Raw genomic sequence first — 21,804 nt, 5'->3', positions numbered from 1 at the left:
AACAGGGATTTTTAGCCCGTTGTTCACCGGGAGAAAACACAAGTGCCAACGGATAGCAGCCACGGAGAGAAGCAGGGTTGGGGGTTGAGTCTACACAGTTCTCATGTCGTATTTAAACCCAGCCCTCTGATCGGCGCAGCGCTACACAGCAGAGAGCAGCCTCGCATATTCAAATCGCACACGTCCCACGAGTGTTAAGACATGGCAGAAGTCGCTCCAGCTCCCGCTCCAGCCAAGGCACCCAAGAAGAAGGCGGCAGCCAAGCCCAAGAAAGCTGGACCCACCGTTGGCGAGCTGATCGTCAAGGCGGTGTCCGCTTCCAAGGAGAGAAGCGGCGTGTCCCTGGCAGCGGTCAAGAAAGCCCTGGCGGCTGGCGGCTACGACGTAGAGAAGAACAACTCCCGCGTCAAGATCGCAGTGAAGAGCCTCGTCACCAAAGGAACCTTGGTCCAGACCAAAGGAACAGGCGCTTCTGGCTCTTTTAAGATCAACAAGGAGGCGGAGGCCAAGGCAAAGAAGCCCGTTAAGAAGGTCGCCGCTCCGAAAGTCAAAAAGGCAGTCGCCAAGAAACCCGTTGCTGCCAAGAAGCCCAAGAAGGTGGTTGCGAAGAAGCCCGCGGCTGCCAAGAAGTCACCCAAGAAGGTTAACAAACCCGCGGCAGCCAAGAAGGCGACCAAGAGCCCCAAGAAGGCGAAGAAGCCCGCAACACCCAAGAAAACAGTGGCCAAGACCCCCAAGAAGGCAGCTAAGGCAGCGAAGCCCAAAGCCGCCAAGCCCAAGGCGGCCAAGGCAAAGAAAGCAGCGCCTAAGAAGAAGTAAATCTTCGTCCGTGTCTGTGTCCGTATCACAAAAAAGGCTCTTTTAAGAGCCACCCACCTCTCCTGAAAAGCGCATGTCCATGTTGTGCCCCTGTACCAAACACTTTCACATGCATGATGGTGTTTCATCACGCTCAGTACATTTGTAGCGTGGGAGTCTTTGGAACTTTATTACAGGCCACTTCTGTTGCAACTTAAATTACCTTGGTCTCAAACATGAGCTAAATCTCAGGGACGTCCAATATGAAAACAAAGTAGCCAGCCCGTACCAGAGGTAGAAGTGATACTTGTTACGAGTCCGCCACAAATCGATGATAAGATACAAAGAGCAAATAAACCCGTTGCAATGGCATTTCCCATTTGACATAGTCTAGCGAGAAAACCATATGACAGATGAAGAAAATGTATGATACAGCTAGCTAATTTGAGAAATAATCGTTGCATGAGACTTTTATTTGTGAAAGTGTTTCGTGTAACTGTAGCGCTGCACATAAATTGTGCTTCTGCTATTAGCAGCGTGCACATAGTTGCTTTGAATATTAAGAGTGCAAATCCAATTTAAAACCACCATCACCAACTGGATAATTCTAGGCCTATATCTCTGGTAAATTTGTATGTGGATATATCAAATTGTTCACACTACACGATTGACTATTTTAACCTACAGTGAACTTTGCATTCATTCATTCATTCATCCATGCCACATTAATGTATGTGATTGGCGCCTTAAACGAGGAGCGACGGAATGAACAAAGCCATTCTCTCCCGCCTTCTGCGGGAATGGCTCCACCCCCGAGTTTGTCGCCACCTACGATTGGATCAAGTCCAGACCGACATTGTGACCAATGAAAGCTGTTTACCGTCAGCTAGCCTATAAAGTCTGTGCTCCGACAGACGCTTATCATTACTCATTTCAAACAAATATATCACGAAGATGAGCGGAAGAGGCAAAACCGGAGGCAAAGCCAGGGCTAAGGCCAAGACCAGGTCATCCCGCGCCGGGCTCCAGTTCCCCGTGGGTCGTGTTCACAGACTTCTCCGCAAGGGCAACTATGCTCAACGTGTGGGAGCTGGCGCACCCGTCTACCTGGCAGCCGTGCTCGAGTACCTCACCGCTGAGATCCTGGAGTTGGCCGGCAACGCGGCTCGTGACAACAAGAAGACTCGTATTATCCCCCGTCACCTGCAGCTGGCCGTCCGCAACGACGAGGAACTCAACAAACTTCTCGGAGGCGTTACGATCGCTCAGGGTGGAGTGTTGCCCAACATCCAGGCGGTACTTCTTCCTAAGAAGACCGAGAAGGCCGTCAAGGCCAAGTAAAGACTAAACCTCAGTCTCACTTTACCCAAAGGCTCTTTTAAGAGCCACCCACTAAACTCTTCAAAAGCGCATTGTCTTACAACTCTTAACCCTTGTGTTATCTTCGGGTCATTCTGACCCACCGTCGTATTGCGACAACTTTACCGCATACCAAAGTGAATCATTTTCTTTTAACCGTTGTGCTGTCTCAGACCCAGGGTCTGGGCAGGGAACAAACAACGTCAGCTACGACGACAACTGGACACTTCGGATGGCGCTCTTGTTGATTATCACCAGCAACAAGTACACACAATACTTTAGTGAACTTAATATAAAGCAACCATGTCAAATACTTCTATATATTTAGTCATTTAGCAGACACTTATCCAGAGCAACTTCCAGTAAGTACAGAGACATGTAGGGTGAAGTGCCTTGCCCAAGGACAACGTCATTTGGCACGGCCGGGAATCTAACCAACAACCTTCTAATTAAGGAACAGTGTGAAATACCCTATAAAATCATTCTATGACCCCCTTAATACAACACATGAAATTAAATGGAAAATCTCTTTTATTTTGTAAATTGTGATGTCTCAAAGGCACTTTATGGTGATTTTGACACAACAAATAATAAAAAACATAACTATCCACTGAGATCTCAGGTTTGAAGTCCAGTGCTTCCCTGATAGCCCTCAGTTCCCTCCCACCCCTTTGGTTACAAGTACAGACAGCAACGATGCTGCAGATGACGAGCCGCTGAGGAGTGATGATGACCGTTGACAAGTCTTCAACAGCCAGAACCAACCAGGATATGACTGCACTTTTACTGAAACGTTGATTAATGTGTATTGTCCCTGTAAAAATAAACGAAACAAACAATATCCATTTCAGAAGTCTTTATCCATGGATCCTCAGATCTAAGTTTCCATCGTTTCGGGTTTCGTTTTGTCTACCGTTTGTCAACTTCCTTACGTTCAACTCAAATCCTAAACTTCATTGTACTTGTTTGGAGATATTTGTCTCCATTCGCGCCTTTCCACAGGACGCTCAAGTTGCGCGCCCGATGACATTGCAGCAACGTGATGAACTACAGCTGCAAAAGTGGTTACTACTATTAAAAAAAAAAAAAAAACAGCCATTGTATGCACGTATTGAATATTTACATACAATGAAAGAATGATCTGTTAAGCAAATGTATCGATAATTTATATCTAATTCACTTGTCCATATTAACCTGGGCTACACAGGCACATACTGTAAAGACAACGTTGAGATTGCTGAGGAATCGAGATGTTACTATTGCACTGTGCTTAAGACATTGAAACACTACTGTCGTATTTGTTTGCAGAATATACGCTTTCGGCTGTAAAGAGTAGACTGACCTGTCCCTGTTCAGAGATCAGGAGTTGGTTCATATAAAATACAGGAAGACATTTTAAAGCAAATGTGATGGACCTTTCTCAATTTTAGAGAACAGTGGGTGGCTTTTAAAAAAGCCTTTGGGGTAAATTTGAAGGAGCCCGTTTACTTGGAGCTGGTGTACTTGGTCACGGCCTTGGTGCCCTCGGACACGGCGTGTTTGGCCAGCTCACCGGGGAGCAGCAGGCGGACGGCGGTCTGGATCTCCCTGGAGGTGATGGTTGAACGCTTGTTGTAGTGAGCCAGGCGAGACGACTCTCCGGCGATACGCTCGAAAATATCGTTGACGAAGGAGTTCATGATTCCCATGGCCTTGGAGGAGATACCAGTGTCAGGGTGGACCTGCTTCAGTACCTTGTACACGTAGATGGCGTAACTCTCCTTCCTGGACTTTCTGCGCTTCTTGCCGCTCTTTGCGGCGGTCTTGGAAACGGCTTTCTTGGAGCCCTTTTTGGGCGCGGATTTTGCTGGCTCAGGCATTGTCAGGTATCAGTACTTCTCAGACACGAATGATGAGGGCTAGCTGGTTACCCGGTATATATAGCGGGAGACATGCTAATTTTGAGGCACGCCTCCTGCTAATCGCTGCACTCAGATGGGATGTGATTTTCGCAAGCTATACTGAAATATACTGCGCGTGCGTGGGATTTACCGATTGCTCCCTTTCCCTTCAGTAATCATAATCTACAGTTATTATGATAATTGAAAGGAAAATATAGAAACCGTTTTAGACTGCAAAAATCCTCAGCCAATCATCTTCATCAATCATTAATGTCACAGCGGAAATGTTTGCTGTATGCTTGCTTGGAGGAGATGGGGATACTCAAAACTAGGAAGTTGCGCCGAACTCCCTCAGCAGTTTACCGCGTAGTTTAACCAGAAACGGAGTAGATGCTTGTATCTAAAGTGACGCACAGTACAGGGTGATTTGAACCCGATACATCTCGGTCAAACGCTCTCCCCATATCCGGCTAATATAACCCATTTATAGTAGCCTATTAAGAGTTGAAGCCTGAATAATGAACCCCTTTACAATACCATCAAATGCTTCGGATACGACATGACCACCGAAATACAAATTAAAGCATTTCAGCAATTGTCAGTATATTTGGTGCTCCATTAGCCTAAAATGGATTACTAGACTGGTATTGAATCGAAGCACTTGACGCGGGAGTTGTTTGCACTGCGGACGAAACTAGGTTTGTTCATTGTGATTCACCGAGGATACATTCTAGATATTCACCGATGATAAATTCTAGATATACAAATCATTTCACAAGGCTCCACTAAATTAAGACACCGAACACCACAATATGGAAACAAAGTCTCTACTCTGTAACATGTGGGTGGCTCTTAAAAGAGCCTTTTTGTTGAACCTCAGTTGATATTCTTGAGGATGTTTTAACCGCCGAAGCCGTACAGAGTACGTCCCTGGCGCTTCAGCGCGTAGACCACGTCCATGGCGGTCACGGTCTTCCTTTTCGCGTGCTCGGTGTAGGTCACGGCATCACGGATGACGTTCTCCAGGAACACCTTCAGCACACCACGCGTCTCTTCGTATATTAAGCCTGAGATACGCTTCACGCCACCGCGGCGAGCAAGGCGGCGAATAGCGGGCTTGGTGATGCCCTGGATGTTGTCACGGAGGACCTTGCGATGACGCTTGGCGCCTCCTTTTCCGAGTCCCTTGCCTCCTTTGCCTCTTCCTGACATTGTGATAGTACTCTGATGTTAACACCGTAGCGAATGATTCCACGTGTCAAGAGCGAGGATGTTTATTTTCCGTAAGCGGACGTGAAGGAGGCCAGTTCCTTACTTGGAGGGCGTCGCAATGGGAGGGAACTTGAGTCAGAGAGGGAAAATATGTCTATTTTACGTTTCATTCATTCAGCACATTTAAGTGGACATATTTGTACATATAATACATACTTGTTTAAAAAAGTGTTCGCAACGATTTGAAATAAATAATAATAATGAAATCATGAAAACATTTTTCAAGGAACGTCTTGGAATTGCTTATTTTCTGTGACATTGCTAATTGGTCTGTTGACTCGCCCATCACAGTGTTGGTGTTGGATGAGTCATACAACTCTAGTTATACAATCAGTTGCTGCTTCAGGCACCTCCACCAACCAGACGTCTTCTCTCGCTGCTTCAGGCACCTCCACCAACCAGACGTCTTCTCAATGTATTTCCTGTTTTCTGTTGCCATTGACATGTTACTGTCACTGGTGGGCCATAGAAGTGTGTGTTCTTGTTCCTGACAAACACCGACCTCACAACAATTCCTTTTTGTGAGCCACTAGAGGGCGCTGTTGACGTTAAATAATCTTTCTAAACGAAGTATCCTAGCAGCACATTTGTCAGTCTGTTCCCTGTTTAGTCGACACAATATATCTCTTTGTGGAAAATAACAAAGATTGTTGTTCAACATACTTATTCTTACTTTGAGATATTCATACAGTGTCCAAAGGCTGCTTAGGGGTGTTTTCTTATGCATTCAACACAGACAACACCAGCAGCCAACAGTTAGCTTTCTGATAGAAAAGTAATTTTATCAACGGTATGTAAACAAGGCAATAAAAAGTTTTCACTAGATTCTTTGTTTGTGTAATTTAGATAATCTCAAATCATACAATCTATTCTAATATCACATAAACTAAAACACAGATGTTGATAGAAAATACAAATAAATGTGGTACTATGTTAATGTAAACTTTCCCTACCATTTATCTTTTGTTAGGATTCCATGGCAGAATTCCTAAAACTTGTGGTCCCTTGTTTTCCTGCTAATTATTTCTGTTATTTTCCCAGTGTGTAATTTGACTTTGAGACAGACTTTATTGTTGTATTGACATGTGTAAGCGGACTCCAGTTCCCCTGCTGCAGTGTTAACAATGACCCATCTGTCCCTGAAGGGAAACTTGCCTTGGAAAGATCATGTTCTCTATGACTGGGAATGCATGTTCCACAACGTGTTCACTTCATACTTTGTCATTTCTCTACACCTCTTGGCTACTGAATGTTCAAAGCAGAACCATTTTAAAGAAATACCTTTATATTTTTTGTGGTAATGTTTTGGGATTTGTAAACACACCTTTACGGGTGTGACTGTAGAGAAAATAAATTCACATAAGAAATTAAGGGCAGATCATAGTATATGTGAAAAATGTTATCGTTCCAAGTGCATGCATCTGTGGCTTAAACAGTATCTCTGAGGCTTGATTGCTTGAAATCGATGTGTGGTTATGCTGCAACTAGTTTTTTCACAGTAAAAAACATACTTTTCTTCACCAGAAAACTCGACACACTAACCACATTTCACAACTGTAATAATGAATTCCACCTGGGTCAGAGTACAGATGAACATCTGTGTTAAAAGGTTGTTTAAGAACACAGCAGACGCTGTTAAATGAATACAGAGCTAAAATGCAAACATTTTCTTTGACAATGTGTAACATTTAGATGTAGTACCTTAAAGATTTACTGAATTTTCATCTGTTAATTAACATGTTAACAGTCATTGATTCATTAATTCAATTGAAATAGTATTTGTTTTAACAACTTTTTCTCTTTTGTATTAAAATATAAAAGACAAATATACATGCATACAAAAAAATTGCACTACACAAAATAGCCCATGAAGCTGTAACAAAATGTATTTGTAAAAAAAATATAAATAAAAAGAAGACAGAAACATAAACTTAAACAATTTAGACTAACACTACTGTTTCCTAATACCTCCATCCAGGCTCTAACACTTTGTTCCTACAACATATTTTTGTCCAGACCCCACTGGATGCCACTTGACAGAGTGGACATCATTTTTGTCCAACAGAAAATAATGCCAGAAGGCTACTCAACATGCACAATTATTCATGTCTACCCATTTCTTCATATCCCACATCCACTCTATGCTATGCGACATCAGGCAAGATATGGATAAATCTGCAGTAGTAGTAATGCAATATTACTGAACAGTGCCTGTAGGTTTTAATGAGCTTTTCTCCAGGTGTGGGGTGGACTTCCCTTCTTGTCCCTGAGGAGCAGCAGGAGGGAGAGCCCACAGCAGTACACCAAGCTCTTCACTATCATCACAGTGTAAACCAGAGAGGCCAAGTTCACACTGCACATGGACTGCAACAGTTCTGGAAAGGAAATAAACCAACGATACCATACATTGACACTTACAGGCAAATCATTATATTTCTCCTAAGGCAACATAAGGGACGTACAGATTAACTCTCTACACAGTCATGGCTGTCACTTCACCTGCAAGTATTCCACTTCTCTATAATTTTTAGTCTGCCCTCCTGTATAATAGTGAGCCTGCCCTCCTGTACAATAGTGAGCCTGCCCTCCTGTATAATATTGAGCCTGCCCTCCTGTATAATAGTGAGGCTGCCCTCCTGTATAATAGTGAGCCTGCCCTCCTGTATAATAGTGAGCCTGCCCTCCTGTATAATAGTGAGCCTGCCCTCCTGTATAATAGTGAGTCTGCCCTCCTGTATAATACTGAGTCACATTGTAAACATGTAACATTTATATATTTAGTGTCTCATTTAATTTGTAATTTATACATTGTGTATGTCAATTAGGCATTCAATTATATAATTAGTCATTTATTTAAGCTTTGTATTATATAATTATGTATTCATTCAAGTATTTAGCCATTCAATTATATAATTAGTCATTTATTTAAGCTTTGTATAATATAATTATGGATTCATTCAAGTATTTAGCCATTCAATTATTTAATTATTTATGTATTTAGTTAATTAGTTTTGGCCCCTATCACCATGTTGTATGTCCATATTTCCCTCTGGCCAAGTATCTGGTTGAAGAACCTTGAAGTCGGACATCAGTTTGCTTTCACCTCTATATGAGGAACTTTCCTGTGTGCTGACATGAGAGGAAGTTGTTGTAGCTGTCCTGGTTCTCATATTTTCTGCCATGCTGCGAAAGAACTGTCCTGCATTGATCTTTACAATCCTTTGATTGTCACACAGTGATACATTCTGGAACGATTTCTCGGTTTCAGCTTGAAGAACAGTCTGTGTGTGGGGGCCAGGCGTTGAAACCATGGACTCAAGCACCCGGATCTCCCGAAACAGCAGCTTGTCTGCTTCAGGCAGTGCTGTGCCTCTCTTTTGCAGCATCCTTGAGAGATCACTCAGTTCTGTTAGGGCATCGTACATAACTCCAAGATTACACACGAAAGACACAGAGGTGAGAACGTCAAGGGGTCCCTTATATTTTGCTCTCTCTGTTGAATCCCTGGTGACATCATGAGCAGCACTAGAAAAGTGTGTCTGAAGCGCTCTGTAATTCTCCCAAACAGCCTTTACAGTCCTCTAACTTGAAGCTACCCAGCGGATTGACAAAACACGGCCAATGACAAGGAGACCCTGCCCAACACATTGTGCATGTTGATGCAATTCTCTTTGGTTTTTGGGTGAGGCATGATATAAAGTGTATAGCTTATCAAAAAAAATCTTGAAGTGATTAAGACCACTGACCTCCTTGAGAACATCCCCAACTGCCAATTCTAGGCGATGATTTAAACAGTGCCACACAAACAAGTCTGGGAATCTGGCACAAAGTTGTGTAGCCACCCCTGCTTTTCTGCCAAGCATCACTGATGCTCCATCACATACAAAGGCCACAAAACACTCACTCAAAAAGTGGTCATCGAATCCATATTTGTGGAGGCATAACAACAATGTCTCTGTGATAGCATTTGCTGTGGTCCCTTCCAACTCCAGCAGGTCCCAAAAAAACGTGTACATTTCTGCGTTAGCAATAGCTGTCCGCAAACAGACAACCAACACAGTTTTCCCACTGATTGTCGTAGACTCGTCGATCAACAAGCACACGTCTTTTGTTTACAATGATGTCATCGACCATATTTTTCCTCATCTCCGTTGCAATATGGTCAATAATGTCGGCACATGTCTTGTCGGAGTGCAGAACTCGGCCCATGTTCACTTCATTCAACTCCTGCAACATTACATCCATTCGCATGTCTTTGAATGGACGCCCGTGCTTACCAATTTTGTATGCAGTTCGGAACACTCGAGATGTAGTTTCGTGTTCGGCCCTATGCATAGATTGAACTTGCCAGCTCAACTCATTGCGGGATGCCATCTCCGCTATTTCGGCTGCCTTAATGTGTGCTTTCGAATCTCTGTGGTCTTTTATTTTTTTGCGCAGTGACTGCTGTTGCTTCGCCTTGTCTGCACCAAAGGCTTGAATTGAACATTCCCTCCATTCTCTTGACAGCTTCAGTCCATTCTCTGTCTGTGCAGCAAGTGACGGGATGCTGCTACATGTTTTGCAGCCCAGTGTGTAATCTTTAAAAACGAGCCAGCTGTTCATGGAGCAAAAATACATCATTTGGTCCCTTGACCAACAGTCAGGCCATCCATGTGTTTCGGTACTCACTTTATTGTTGATGTTGGTGTCATTGACTAAGGTAACGTTAATGTTGGTAGCTGCAGACTCATCATTTATGCTAGCTGTTCCGCTCACATCAACGTCAACGTTAGTTTGAAGCTCATCATGATTTGTAATCGTACCCGATGTTACTGGGGGGACCGACGTGTCTGGCTCTGGCACACTCGTTCTTTTAGTGCCTTTCTGAAGCCAGGCTAACATAACGAAACTCGTTTAGTTCATAGGTTTGAAAGCACCAGTGAAAAATCTGTTTCTGGCTGATGCTGTCTTGATAACTTTTTCGAATCTAGCGCCCGTGGGTAAGCGAACTTCTGATAGGGTGGGCCGACTGCTTGCCTTTACGTGATTCGTCAAGATCTGAGGTAAGTCACGTAGTGCTAGTGCCCTCTGGGTACCAATCTATGTGACACTGACGCTTTCTGTCAGTGGTAGAGTACAGTAGGCCTACTCGCACCTCTACATTTTACTCTTAAGCGTACCAGCACCTTTTCTTGCGTACCGTAGAAAAGGTGCCGGTACGCAAGAAAAGGTGCCGGTAAGCTTAAGAGTAAAATGTAGAGGTGCCGGTACTGCATACCGGTGAGTACCGGCCCACTTCGAGCACTGCGCCTACCAGAATCCGCGCGAAGCACAGTTGATGAAGCACTCATGCCCGCTTCAGCCTCCATCGCCCTAACGTCCTCCCTCAAGCGGCCTCATTTTCAATATCCTTGAAAAACGTTCTTCTTTGTAATTCTGTGAAAGTACACAGAGCTGCGTGCATCAAATTTTGGGGCGTGACAAAGGTACAGACCAGAGCCAAAAAAGGTGGATCCCCCGTTGTGACGTCACAACGGTGGATTTTTTGAAACCCAACGTTTTACAGCAGCAGTTTCAAATTGTGAGATTTGCATAGGAAAGACGTTTCAATGGACTTTGACGTTCACTGTATGTCCATTTTACCCACCGAACTGTCGTTATTCAACTATGACAAGGTAAACTCGGTTTTGCAGTGAATGACCACTTTAATCATGTTGACAACAACAATTTTTAAATAAAAAAATATTACAATTATATTGTAAATTTCCTGCGCCTGTCATAGACGTCCAAATGACGTCCAAAAAAAAATGACCCAACTTGAACGTCAATTTGACGTCCAAGTTGGGTCATGGTTGGACGTCTAAATAGTGGACCTAGTTTGGACGTCGAATAGATGTCCAGATTTGGTCATGGACCAACGGACCCAATATAGACATGATCTGCACGTCGATCCGATGTCCAATGTTTGGTGGGTACACAGTGGAATACTTGAGTTCCTGGCACTAAAGTGTGAAGTGTGTGACAAGTTTAGAGATTATTTATTCTACGCCCAACATTTCACAGTCTTTACAGACAATAATCCACTAACATACAGTACCAGTCAAAAGTTTGGACACACTTTCCCTTGAAGATGTGTCCAAACTTTTGACTGCTACTAAAAGTTTTGACTGGTACTGTACGTCTTAAGTACTGCCAAATTCAATGCCGTGGGCCATCGCTGGGTGAGACAGCTAGCGGATTTCCATTTTGATATCAGATACCGGCCCAGCAAGACCAACATCGATGCTGATACGCTATCCCGCTGCCCCCTTGACATAGACACCTTCATGACAGAGTGCTCTGGGGAGCTATCGGAGGAAGCAGTATGTGCTATATGGGAAGGAAGCTGGAGAGCCCAACAGGGAGACATTTCCTGTGTGGCAGCCCTCAACCTGTCATGGAGCCTCTTCAGTCACGATGAATAAATAAGAGAACAAAGGACAGACACTGCAATAGAAAAGGTCATGGAGTTAACCTTTTCATGTTCCTGTTAAATTTGCCTGAAAACGCCTAAACAGCATACCCAAAGTAAATTGGAAGCTGTTCTTGAACCATTTGGAGTACATGCATGTAAATGATCTCTTTTGAAAGCTGACACTCTGAAGTTATGTCCCCTGTTGTCAGGACCCCTGTCAGTCCTTCTAGTGTTGAGTAATAGAAGCTTGAACACAAGGAAAGTGAAAATTTCTATTTCCGCCTAGATTTTGTTTTGAAAACAGAGGCCTGAAGAGGCCTAGAGGTGGTAGGTATTATCTGGAAGACTAAATTGGACCACAGGTTGAAGCCTTACCCAATTCAAATCAAAAGTCAAACATAATACCACAATATATTCATATTTGACACATGTTTTTATAAGAGTACATCCAGGAATTTTCTAAAAGGGTCTTTTGGAGACTCCAAAATGACCCTTTGTAACCAAGGTCAAGGTCAAATAAAAAGGTATTATTTTTCATAATTGTTATCTCTGGCCCATCTCTGGTACTTAGAAATATCATATATAATAGCTAAATCCCTAATTAGTAATACTGAAACACAAAAACTGAAGCATGAACACATTGGAGTGCTTTATCTGATTCCAAGGATTGGCGCACAAAGAACACTGATTCTGTCAACCATATTGCGCAATCGACTGTTATTTTGAAGGCTCCACAGACGCATACAAATGAGGTATTGGCATTTTCAGCTAGCTGTCAGCTACAAGGCTAACGAGCTAATTTCAGAGCCAGTCGAAGCCAGTTCGAGAAATTTGTTTAGAACGAGTGTGGGGGGGGGGGGCGGGGGGGGGCAGGACGCACAGACCTAGTTGGCTTTAGAGGGCTGTCAACGGGGCATGGAAGCTCCTATTGGGTCGAACAAGGTGTCAATCAAAAGGGGAGGGTTCAACGGACATTTTGAGACCTTCATTTTGTAAATACTCCGTTGATAAATCGGAGAAAATAACACTTTTATGTGAACAAGTTGTTTCTTCCGTCGGCTAACTTGCATAATGAAACAAAGGATAATGGCTATTCATGAACGTAAAACATTGTATTTGGACGAATTACTTTACATGGTTAGATACTTTGAACCCTTGGGACTTACGCAGATCAAGTTTTGATGGCATGATTTGCACACCTGGACCTATTTGAACAACTTAGGGTGAGTACAACTTTTTTCTTTGGCATTGTTGAAGGAATGTTCACCGGAAAAAGACGTTGACTTTGCTTGCTATTGCGACTTGATCTTGAATTGGTTTATTTCAATGGAAGCACAAGAATCGTAGCTTTCCAACGATGTATAACATGTGTAGCGTCTAAAAAATATATTTTTTAGAATTTAGTGCGTCGTAACTGAGGAAGGGGGAGGCAGCATTTTTGTCTCGCGGGCGAAACAGGAGCGTAAACAGGTTAAAGGAGAACAACACACCACCAACAGAGGAAGACCGGGAAAAAGTTGACTCACGCACAAGGAGGCTCTTAAGAGAATGGAACAGCTAACCCCGGCCTGCTTTACAGAAAAACAATAGGTCAGAGACAACTGGTCCTGCCAGCCACCTACAAGCAAATAGCCCTCACCCATCTACATAACAACATGGGCCATGTCGGTGTTGAAAAAGTATTGAGCCTAGCAAGGGAACGTTTCTACTGGCCTTTCATGAAGAAAGAGATTGAAGATTACATCACAAGAAAGTGTCCCTGCATTAAGCAGAAAAAGCCAGCCACTCATGAAAGAGCACCAATGGGAAGTATTACATCAAATTCGCCTCTTGAACTCGTGTGCATTGATTTACTCCACCTAGAAGCCTGTCGGGGGGGATGTGAGTATATCCTTGTAGTGATAGATCACTTCACTAGGTTCGCCCAAGCCTATCCCACCAGCAATAAAGCTGGCAAGACAGCTGCTGACCGGATCTTCAGCGACTTCATCCCCAGATTCGGATACCCAACCAAACTCCACCATGATCATGGCCGGGAGTTTGAAAACTAACTGTTCAGAACCCTCAGACAGTTATCCAGTGTTGGTCACTCTAGAACTTCTCCCTATCACCCCCAAGGTAACCCTGCTGAAAGGTTAAATCGCACCTTGTTGCAGATGCTTCGCACCCTAGGGGAGAAAGAAAAAGAAAACTGGAAGGACCATCTGCCTCATGTGATCCACGCATACAACTGCACAAAGCACAAGGCCACAGGCTTTTCCACCTACTATTTGTTATTTGGCCGTCATCCACGTCTCCCAGTTGACCATCTTTTTGTCTCATAGCAGACAACGGAGCTGAAACCTCAAGAGGCCGAAAAATGGGCGGGAAAGATGGTGGAGGCATATAGGATAGCAAGTGCAAACAGCCAGCAGTCGAGCGCCAAGGGGAAAAGATACTATGATAAGAAGAGTAGAGGTGTGACCCTTCAGTCTGGGGACCGGGTCCTTGTACGAAACCTCAATGAAAGGGGAGGGCCTTGTAAGCTTAGACCCTACTGGGAACAGAACATCTACATTGTGAAGGAGCAGATCGGGGACAACCCCGTCTACAAAGTAAGTCCGGCACCTTGCACCAAAATCTGCTGCTCCAAGTAAACGACTTACCAGTGGAACCATCTCCGAGCCCCGACGTTAATACACCTAAACGGCAAAAGAGAACAGAGCCACGCTCAGGAACTTTAAAGACCATGGAACAAATTCAGAGCTCAGATACAAGTGACTCTGAAGAGGAAGGGAGATCTCGTTACTGGCTGCGGATACCTGTGGAAGACCAGAGGGTAACTTACCAGAGAAGAGTGCTACCAGCATCTTACAAAATAAACCAGAATGGAGTGAAACTCACCTGAGATGGAGAATCCATGTCGGACCTGAACAGAGAGAGATTCAATGTTGGGACTGAGCAAAGAGAGAGGATCCGCATCAAACCTGAACAAGAAAGGGAAGACGTCACGGACGAAGAACAGGGAATACACAGTGAGGATGAACACAACGCTGAACAGCCTCAGCCTAATTACGACCAAAACATACCTCAAATAACTGACCAGGAGACGGATAACCCGGGACCAGGCCTTGAACAACAAATCCCTCTGAGACAATCTACAAGAGAAGGGTGACCTGGTTATGTGTTCACATACCCATCAATTGGCCAACCAGCTTATCAATATGCCCCACTGTTAATACAGTTATAACCCAGACATCTCAATGGACTCACCTGTATTATCCTAATCCCTATCCCCATCCCTTTCACTCCCATCCGTCACTCCATACCCATACTCACCTGCAGCATATCCTATACATTGTTTCTGAAAATAAATAGATAAGTAACACAAAAAGTCTCTATACACACACACATTCCATACCTATTTACTTGGGGTATGTTTAGTGTTTACATTGCCATCTGAATGACGTGTAGTTCTAAGTGTAATGGTTGCCATGGAAGTTTAACTTTTCTATTTATTTATTTTTTTGTCAAGGTTTTCTGTTATGAAGGTCAAGTGTCAGGAGCCACTTGTGTTTGTCGGGGAGTGTGTGGTATACTCAAAGATGACACTCCTGTGTTTATTTTTTGGAAATTACTCTATGTAGAGTAGTACTTTATTTTTGTTGTAACATACACAACATTTCTGTAAATAACAGGATAAAATGTAATGTAAGTCATTTCAGACTTTCTAGGATAGGCTTTAGTTTGATAGGAACGGTAGAAGCGGAACCAATTAGTTAGGTGGTGTTGCGCCCAGTTTTCGCTGGGTGAGGGGCTCCGCCCTCCAGAGAAGATTTGGGAAGAGAAAAGAACGGTTCTCTCTTCATTCCTGTTACAGTAATACCGACCTGTATTTCCCAGGAACTGAAAGGTCGTGAACATAATCATTTGTTGCTGTGGCCCATCAGCTTTGGGACCCGTATTGATTACTTACCAAATCAAAGGACATGGGCCAAAGTAGTAAAGATTACATTCATTTATACGCTATTTAACTGTCCACCTTTGGAGAGATGCAGTGAGATAAATATGTGAGGTGAGAGTTGTCTGGTTTGTAACAGTTCATAAAGCCTCACGTTAATCATGTTACACGTGTACCATGACCTAGTTGTCTATTGGTCGAGTTTTGCATACAGGCTATGGATGTGATTTCAGGTGGCAGCACTTTGTACTTCATTCAGCCTTTAAAGTGTGCACCGCTTGGTGCAATTAGTGAAGAACAAATACAAGGTCACACTGCAATTCAAAAGAGTTGTGTCTTCATGTCACAGGTCTTAGGAATTTCACAATCATCTCACATTACAACAGGTACTGCAAGGGGTGAATTACCCAGATCTTCTTGATCCACACTACCTTGACGAAGACGAAACCATTCTTCTAGATTGAAGGTGTATAGTATAGTCTCATTGAGGTACCTGTTTCACCGGCATGCACAGTAGGTGGCAGAGTGGAATTCGGTCTTTCCTGAATTCCCTCAGAACATCTCTGAGGATGTGTCCTGTCTTGCTCTTGCAAGAAAGTCAAACAGAAGAACCCAGATGAATGTTTCTTCTGGTACCAATCAGCAGACAGGCTTCACTCACCAGTGCCTTCCTGGTACCAATCAGCATTACATTTACATTTAGTCATTTAGCAGACGCTCTTATCCAGAGCAACTTACAGTAAGTACAGGGACATTCTCCCAGAGGCAAGTAGGGTGAAGTGCCTTGCCCAAGGACACAACGTCATTTTGCACATCCTGGAATCGAACCAGCAACCTTCGGATTACTAGCCCAATTCCCTAACCGCTCAGCCACCTGACTCCCAGCAGACAGGCTTCACTCACCAGTGTCTTCCTGGTACCAACCAGCAGACAGGCTTCACTCACCAGTGTCTTCCTGGTACCAACCAGCAGACAGGCTTCCTTGTAATGTGTAGAGAACAAACCCAGAAATGCATGGTTGTAATGTGAACTGTGTTGGACTGTACTGCACTGGCCCAAACGTGTAACAACTCCCCTGCCCTCTCAGAACATGTTATTTAATTTGCAAGAGGGTGTTGTTCATTAATCAATGTTCATAATGAGAGTAAAATGTTCTTCCAATAATGAATGATTGAATACTGCTCAGTGCCTATGCAGCTTTCAGTCTTTGAGTCCATAATATCAGGCTTGTGGTTCAAAAAACATTTGGCAATGTATTAAAAGATGTTATACTATATATGGTTAACAAGTCAATTCACCTGAACAAAGAAATGTAAATTATGAAACTGCTACTGTGCCCTTACATACTAGCTAGCTAGTAGATGCTGGTTTGGTTTCAATGGTGAGATTACTATGTGATTTTAGGTGAGTGGTGTCTTTTGAACAGTTAATGTAACCTCATGTCCCTCTCTCCCTGTCTGCTGGTCCTGGAACAACTGTTCTCCAGCCTCTGCTATTGTTCAGAAAAAATGTTATTTCACTTGTTTAAGATTCAAGATGAACTTTATTGTGTTAAATTTTTCTTTGACTTTCACCCATAATGCAGCTGTAAAAGACATTCTTCAGACAAGTGAACAAAAACATACATACAAACAAATAGAAAAACAAAAACATCCATTTGAGAAGATGTGTACCAATTCCTTCAATACAAGCAAAGATCCCCTTGTGACCATCCTGGCCTTGTCCGTTCTTCATCTGCTGGTATTTACATTTTGTATTGAAAGAGGGACAAATTTGTTATACTTCATTTGTTTAATCTATTAATCTAAAGCAGTTGCTGGTACTCAGCATGTAGAACATGGGATGGGTCAGTGATGATCTTCTGGGCTTGCCTCAGGGCAGCCTGTTCTTAAACAGACTACAAGGATGATCCAAACTGTTGGTATTTTGATACAGGATTCTGATTCGTCCTCATTTAAAAGAGAAATTGATTTTCAGTTGGAGCAGAACTGTGAAGGTAACAGTCTGGCTGATTTCTACTGACTCCTCAACCTGTCTCACTATGTCACTTCCTGTTGCAATGTTTTATCGTCTATCTAGATGAAGCCCAAACTGTTTTTGAACTGAGTATCAGAGACAGTTGTCACTGTGGTGCCTACCACTCTTCCAGCAGGCACAGTAGTAGGTGGCAGAATGGGACCGTTTAACTGACTTTATCTCCAAATCATAGTTGTTCTCCCTTTTCAAGGCTGAGAAGTAATCTATTTGAGGATGACCGTAACCTGAAATGTCTCCATTGTCTTCATCAATACGTAGAATTATAACAAAAGGTTCCCCTGCTCTTTCCTGGTACCAGTAGACATAAGGACACTGCTCAGTTTCTCTGCAGCTGAAGGAGACACTCTCGCCCTCTCTCCTGGTCCATGACGTCTGGTCCTGGACCAGTTGGTCTCCAGCTGCTGCTGTTGTACAGAGAAGAAATTTAACTTTATCTTGTGATCACAGCTGTCAATGTCACATTTACAGTACATGTGGAAAACTCACCTAAAAACAGGACAGCACTGAAAACAAGGAACATTTCTACACCATTAAAATGTCAACTGTTGGAAATATAATTGTTAAGGTCTTTGTTCAGTTTTGACAGAGAGATGAAGATGTAATGGGGTGTGTGGTTTCGGATAGTTCATCTAGCCTCATGTCACGTGTCCACCATGCTTCAGTCCTCTATTGGTTGAGATCTTTGCCTAGCATGACCTTTAACTTGTGTAAAAGAGGTTGGCTGTACACATGGACTTGAACAAAACTCCCAAACAATCTGTAGCTAAATGGAACTTTGGCTAGAGTGACTGTCTAATGCCTATGATTAATCACCTGTCAATCTAACTGTGGTTGAACAATCTCACTGTGTTTCCAGTAAGCAACATCAGAGCCTTCATTAGAAAACCATGAACATTCACCACATTCCTATTGTGCAGCTGTGTACCATCAAACTCATATCAATGTGCCTGTGAAAGGAGATTTATAAAACATGCAAGCTTCATGATTATACTGTATAATATCCATAACATATCTTAGTAATAATAATACAATTACAAATAATTGGTTAATTGAAAATGTATTAAAAAATATACGCACTGGCTGCAGACATATTGACATTATACAGATATAGCAGCCGTTCATACAGTAAACAGCCTTTCAATCTTCATCCCAAATAAGCTTTATTGGGTTGAGGACAGTCAGGAATGCTGAATTTATGATAACAAGTAAATCAGTAGCTTTATGCAGAGCCATACTCAGATAATGTATGTTGTGTTTATTTGTCCATAAGAAGGTGGTCTTGCACACACTTACACTCCCCTATTTCTGTTTTGGAAATCTATAGTATGATGTTTCTGCTGCACACTAAAGACACATGAAAACATGATTAAAACATGAACATGGAGCAGAAGTTAAGAATTTGACCTTTTATTTGTGTTTGTTTCAATATGTATGTGGTTTACAAACTTATAATAAAAATTACTTTGTGTTTCATCTTCCTATTTTAAGCAAGCAAAAGTGTTTGGACAATTTAATTCAATAAGTTTAATACTATGATGTTGTTCTTCTTTTAAGGTAGTTTGTATTTATTTTATTTCATCTTGTGACATTACCTGAAAGGGTGGTGTTGTGGGAAATTGATTATGGGATAGCAAGGCAAACTAGGAAAGGTTACCCCAGGTCAGGTTTCTCTCTCTCCTGGGGGGTATTCCAGAAAGCAGGTTATGCAACATAACCGGGTAAGTTAACCCACCAGCTGATTCACAATGTTGCAGCAACTTACTGGCAATGTTGCTACAACGCTGAGTGTCAGCTGGGGAGTTAACTTACCCGGGTATGTCACATAACCTGCTTTCTGGAATACCCCCCAGCAGAACTGTATGTGTCATCTGTGTTTCGTCCACAAGATGGTAATATTGCACAGTGTTGTTTATATTTACATTTATTCATTTAGCAGACGCTTTTATTTACATTTACATTACAGACGCGACTTACAGTAAGTACAGGGACATTCCCCCGAGGCAAGTAGGGTGAAGTGCCTTGCCCAAGGACACAACGTCAATTGACACGGCCGGGAATCGAACCAGTGACCTTCTGATTACTAGCCCGGTTCTCTAACCTGTCAGCCACCTGACTCGCTATCCAAAGTGACTTCCAAGAGAGAGCATTACAAAAGTGCATAGGTCATTGATCATGAACGAGATAGCCCCAAAACATTGTGGGTAGCCGAAACATGAACATACATTGTGAAAAGCAAATAAGTGTCAATAGGAAGAAACATAAGAGCATGTAGTTAAACAAATTACAAATTAAACAACATGAACCTCAAAAGTGCAAAAGTGTACCTGTAGCAAAGCAAGCAACAATAATATAATTTACAGAGATCTGTTAGTGGTTTATTCACTACATTGAAGAGCAACTACTGTTACATTACATGTTGCAATGATTTTATGGTAAGAACATGCAGTTAAATTGCCCTGTTAAGGTGTCATCAATATCCTTCACGTGCATTAGGCCATTGAAGTCAACATTATACTCCAGATGAATCTGTTTTGGAGAGATATTATTTGCAAGTTTAGATATAAACTGATAACACATTTAACATTTAAGTTAAATAAATGAAGTATTATTAATATTTATATCACGATAAAGTGTTGTTTAAGCTTCCCTTGTGAATGCAAAGATGTCACCTTTTTTGTAGTAGCTTCCACAACACTATCGTCCGAAAGTTATGGATTTATATAATTTATTTATGGTCATGTTTCTAAATGTGTATTCATAAAGAAGGATGATTTAGAATACTATTTGTGATGTGATAGATGGGTAGTTGTCAAAAGTTGTAACAGTTTGATTTGAAAAACTAGTACCATCATCATCATCGTAGCCTAATCATCATCCTTTGAAACTCATCTGTACTATAAATGATCTGTTGATCAAACTGTGGTTAAACGGCCTCATTGTGTTTCCTGTAAGTAACTTGTCAGCGTTTATTAGAAACCATAAACACTTTTACCACATCTTCCGTCTTTATGGTTTCAAACAACAGTGTGAGCAGCACCTGTGTTTCATCTGACTAATGTGTGCCAGAGAGAAACACATTTAATTCGATCATGCAATTATAATGAGATTAAATGTTAGAAATGATTTTGCCTGTTTCATTTTAGATTGAATTTTGTACATTTCAAAGCCTTTACAACACTGCGAAAACTGCCAGGTGTCATAGATAATAATCTGATGCATTCTTGTTATACTCGATACCCTTTGGTGTTTACTGAGGCCTGATGTATATTTTACTGTGAGCCATGAACATGGAATTAATTTGCTTCGACTGAAATAGGCCTATATTTGTCAAATGTAGCCGTTCTATATTTGTGTTGATTCGAATTATACAATTACAATTGTGATCGAATAATGTAACGTTGACTTGTTGATCATTTAGGCTTTCAATTTAAATTGCATTATGAAATTCTATGAAAAGATTTGATGACGTTTCGAAATTCTTTACGTCTAATGATGGCTATATTTCAACAAATAAGACGACAAACAGCCTATATGCAAAAGTACAATTTACGAAGCATATCAATGTTTAATGGACACGTTGTTTCAAGACATGATGTGATCCACTCCATGTGTATTATTTTACTTTAATAACTGTAATTCAAGAATGTCTAACATAAAAATATCTAAAATAATAGAAACAGATCCTTTACATGGCTCTTAATTATTGAGAGTAAACGGCTTTTTTTAGACCAGCATTCAGACACTACTTAATAATACAGTATTTTTAAAATAATTAAGATTCTAAATGTATATAATTTGCAACAATGTGTCATGTATAGAACACAGCCTGTCATTTCACTGCAATAGCTTATTAGACGTGGCTTCCTGGAAACATGTTGAGGCAGTTCAACCACAGTTTGACTGACAGATCATTCGTATGCATTTTCATGTCGCATTTTCAATCTCACTCACTAATCTTTGGTTAAACACAAGCACGTTTATGGGTGTAAACAAAACACGCTTTAACCTATGCTTATAGTGTTTCACACACAAAAAAATAGTGCCTATATAATGATAATAACAAATCTGTTGATCAAGATGCG

General features: G+C 42.0%; 4 protein-coding genes, 1 long non-coding RNA gene and 1 gene segment (V, D, J or C); 3 read left to right on the top strand and 3 right to left on the bottom strand.

The window, feature by feature from the left end:
• Nucleotides 1-21,804, top strand: part of LOC134021879 (uncharacterized) — a 317,808-nt gene that overhangs the window by 259,280 nt on the left and 36,724 nt on the right. The gene's annotated exons all lie outside the window — the stretch shown is intronic.
• On the top strand, nt 171-834 carry LOC134021855 (histone H1-like). Its single transcript, XM_062462934.1, has one exon. It carries the CDS (start codon nt 202-204, stop codon nt 817-819), a length of 618 nt encoding a protein of 205 aa, XP_062318918.1. The 5' UTR covers nt 171-201; the 3' UTR covers nt 820-834.
• Nucleotides 1,743-2,160, top strand: LOC134021859 (histone H2A). The gene has a single exon (XM_062462938.1). The coding sequence runs from the start codon at nt 1,753-1,755 to the stop codon at nt 2,137-2,139; it is 387 nt and encodes a 128-aa protein (XP_062318922.1). The 5' UTR covers nt 1,743-1,752; the 3' UTR covers nt 2,140-2,160.
• LOC134021865 (histone H2B-like) lies at nt 2,840-4,031 on the bottom strand. The gene has a single exon (XM_062462943.1). It carries the CDS (start codon nt 4,014-4,016, stop codon nt 3,642-3,644), a length of 375 nt encoding a protein of 124 aa, XP_062318927.1. The 5' UTR covers nt 4,017-4,031; the 3' UTR covers nt 2,840-3,641.
• On the bottom strand, nt 4,797-5,267 carry LOC134021868 (histone H4). The gene has a single exon (XM_062462946.1). It carries the CDS (start codon nt 5,247-5,249, stop codon nt 4,938-4,940), a length of 312 nt encoding a protein of 103 aa, XP_062318930.1. The 5' UTR covers nt 5,250-5,267; the 3' UTR covers nt 4,797-4,937.
• Nucleotides 7,530-18,242, bottom strand: LOC134022713 (Ig kappa chain V-VI region NQ2-6.1-like). The segment is given in 3 exon segments: nt 7,530-7,684; nt 17,824-18,126; nt 18,209-18,242. Coding segments are annotated over 3 exon segments (492 nt in total).

The sequence above is a fragment of the Osmerus eperlanus genome, chromosome 6, assembly GCF_963692335.1.
Source record: "Osmerus eperlanus chromosome 6, fOsmEpe2.1, whole genome shotgun sequence".
In the NCBI taxonomy this organism is placed as follows: domain Eukaryota; kingdom Metazoa; phylum Chordata; class Actinopteri; order Osmeriformes; family Osmeridae; genus Osmerus; species Osmerus eperlanus.
The sequence above is the reverse complement of the archived record's forward strand: the minus strand, read 5'-3'. Positions and strand labels throughout refer to the sequence as shown.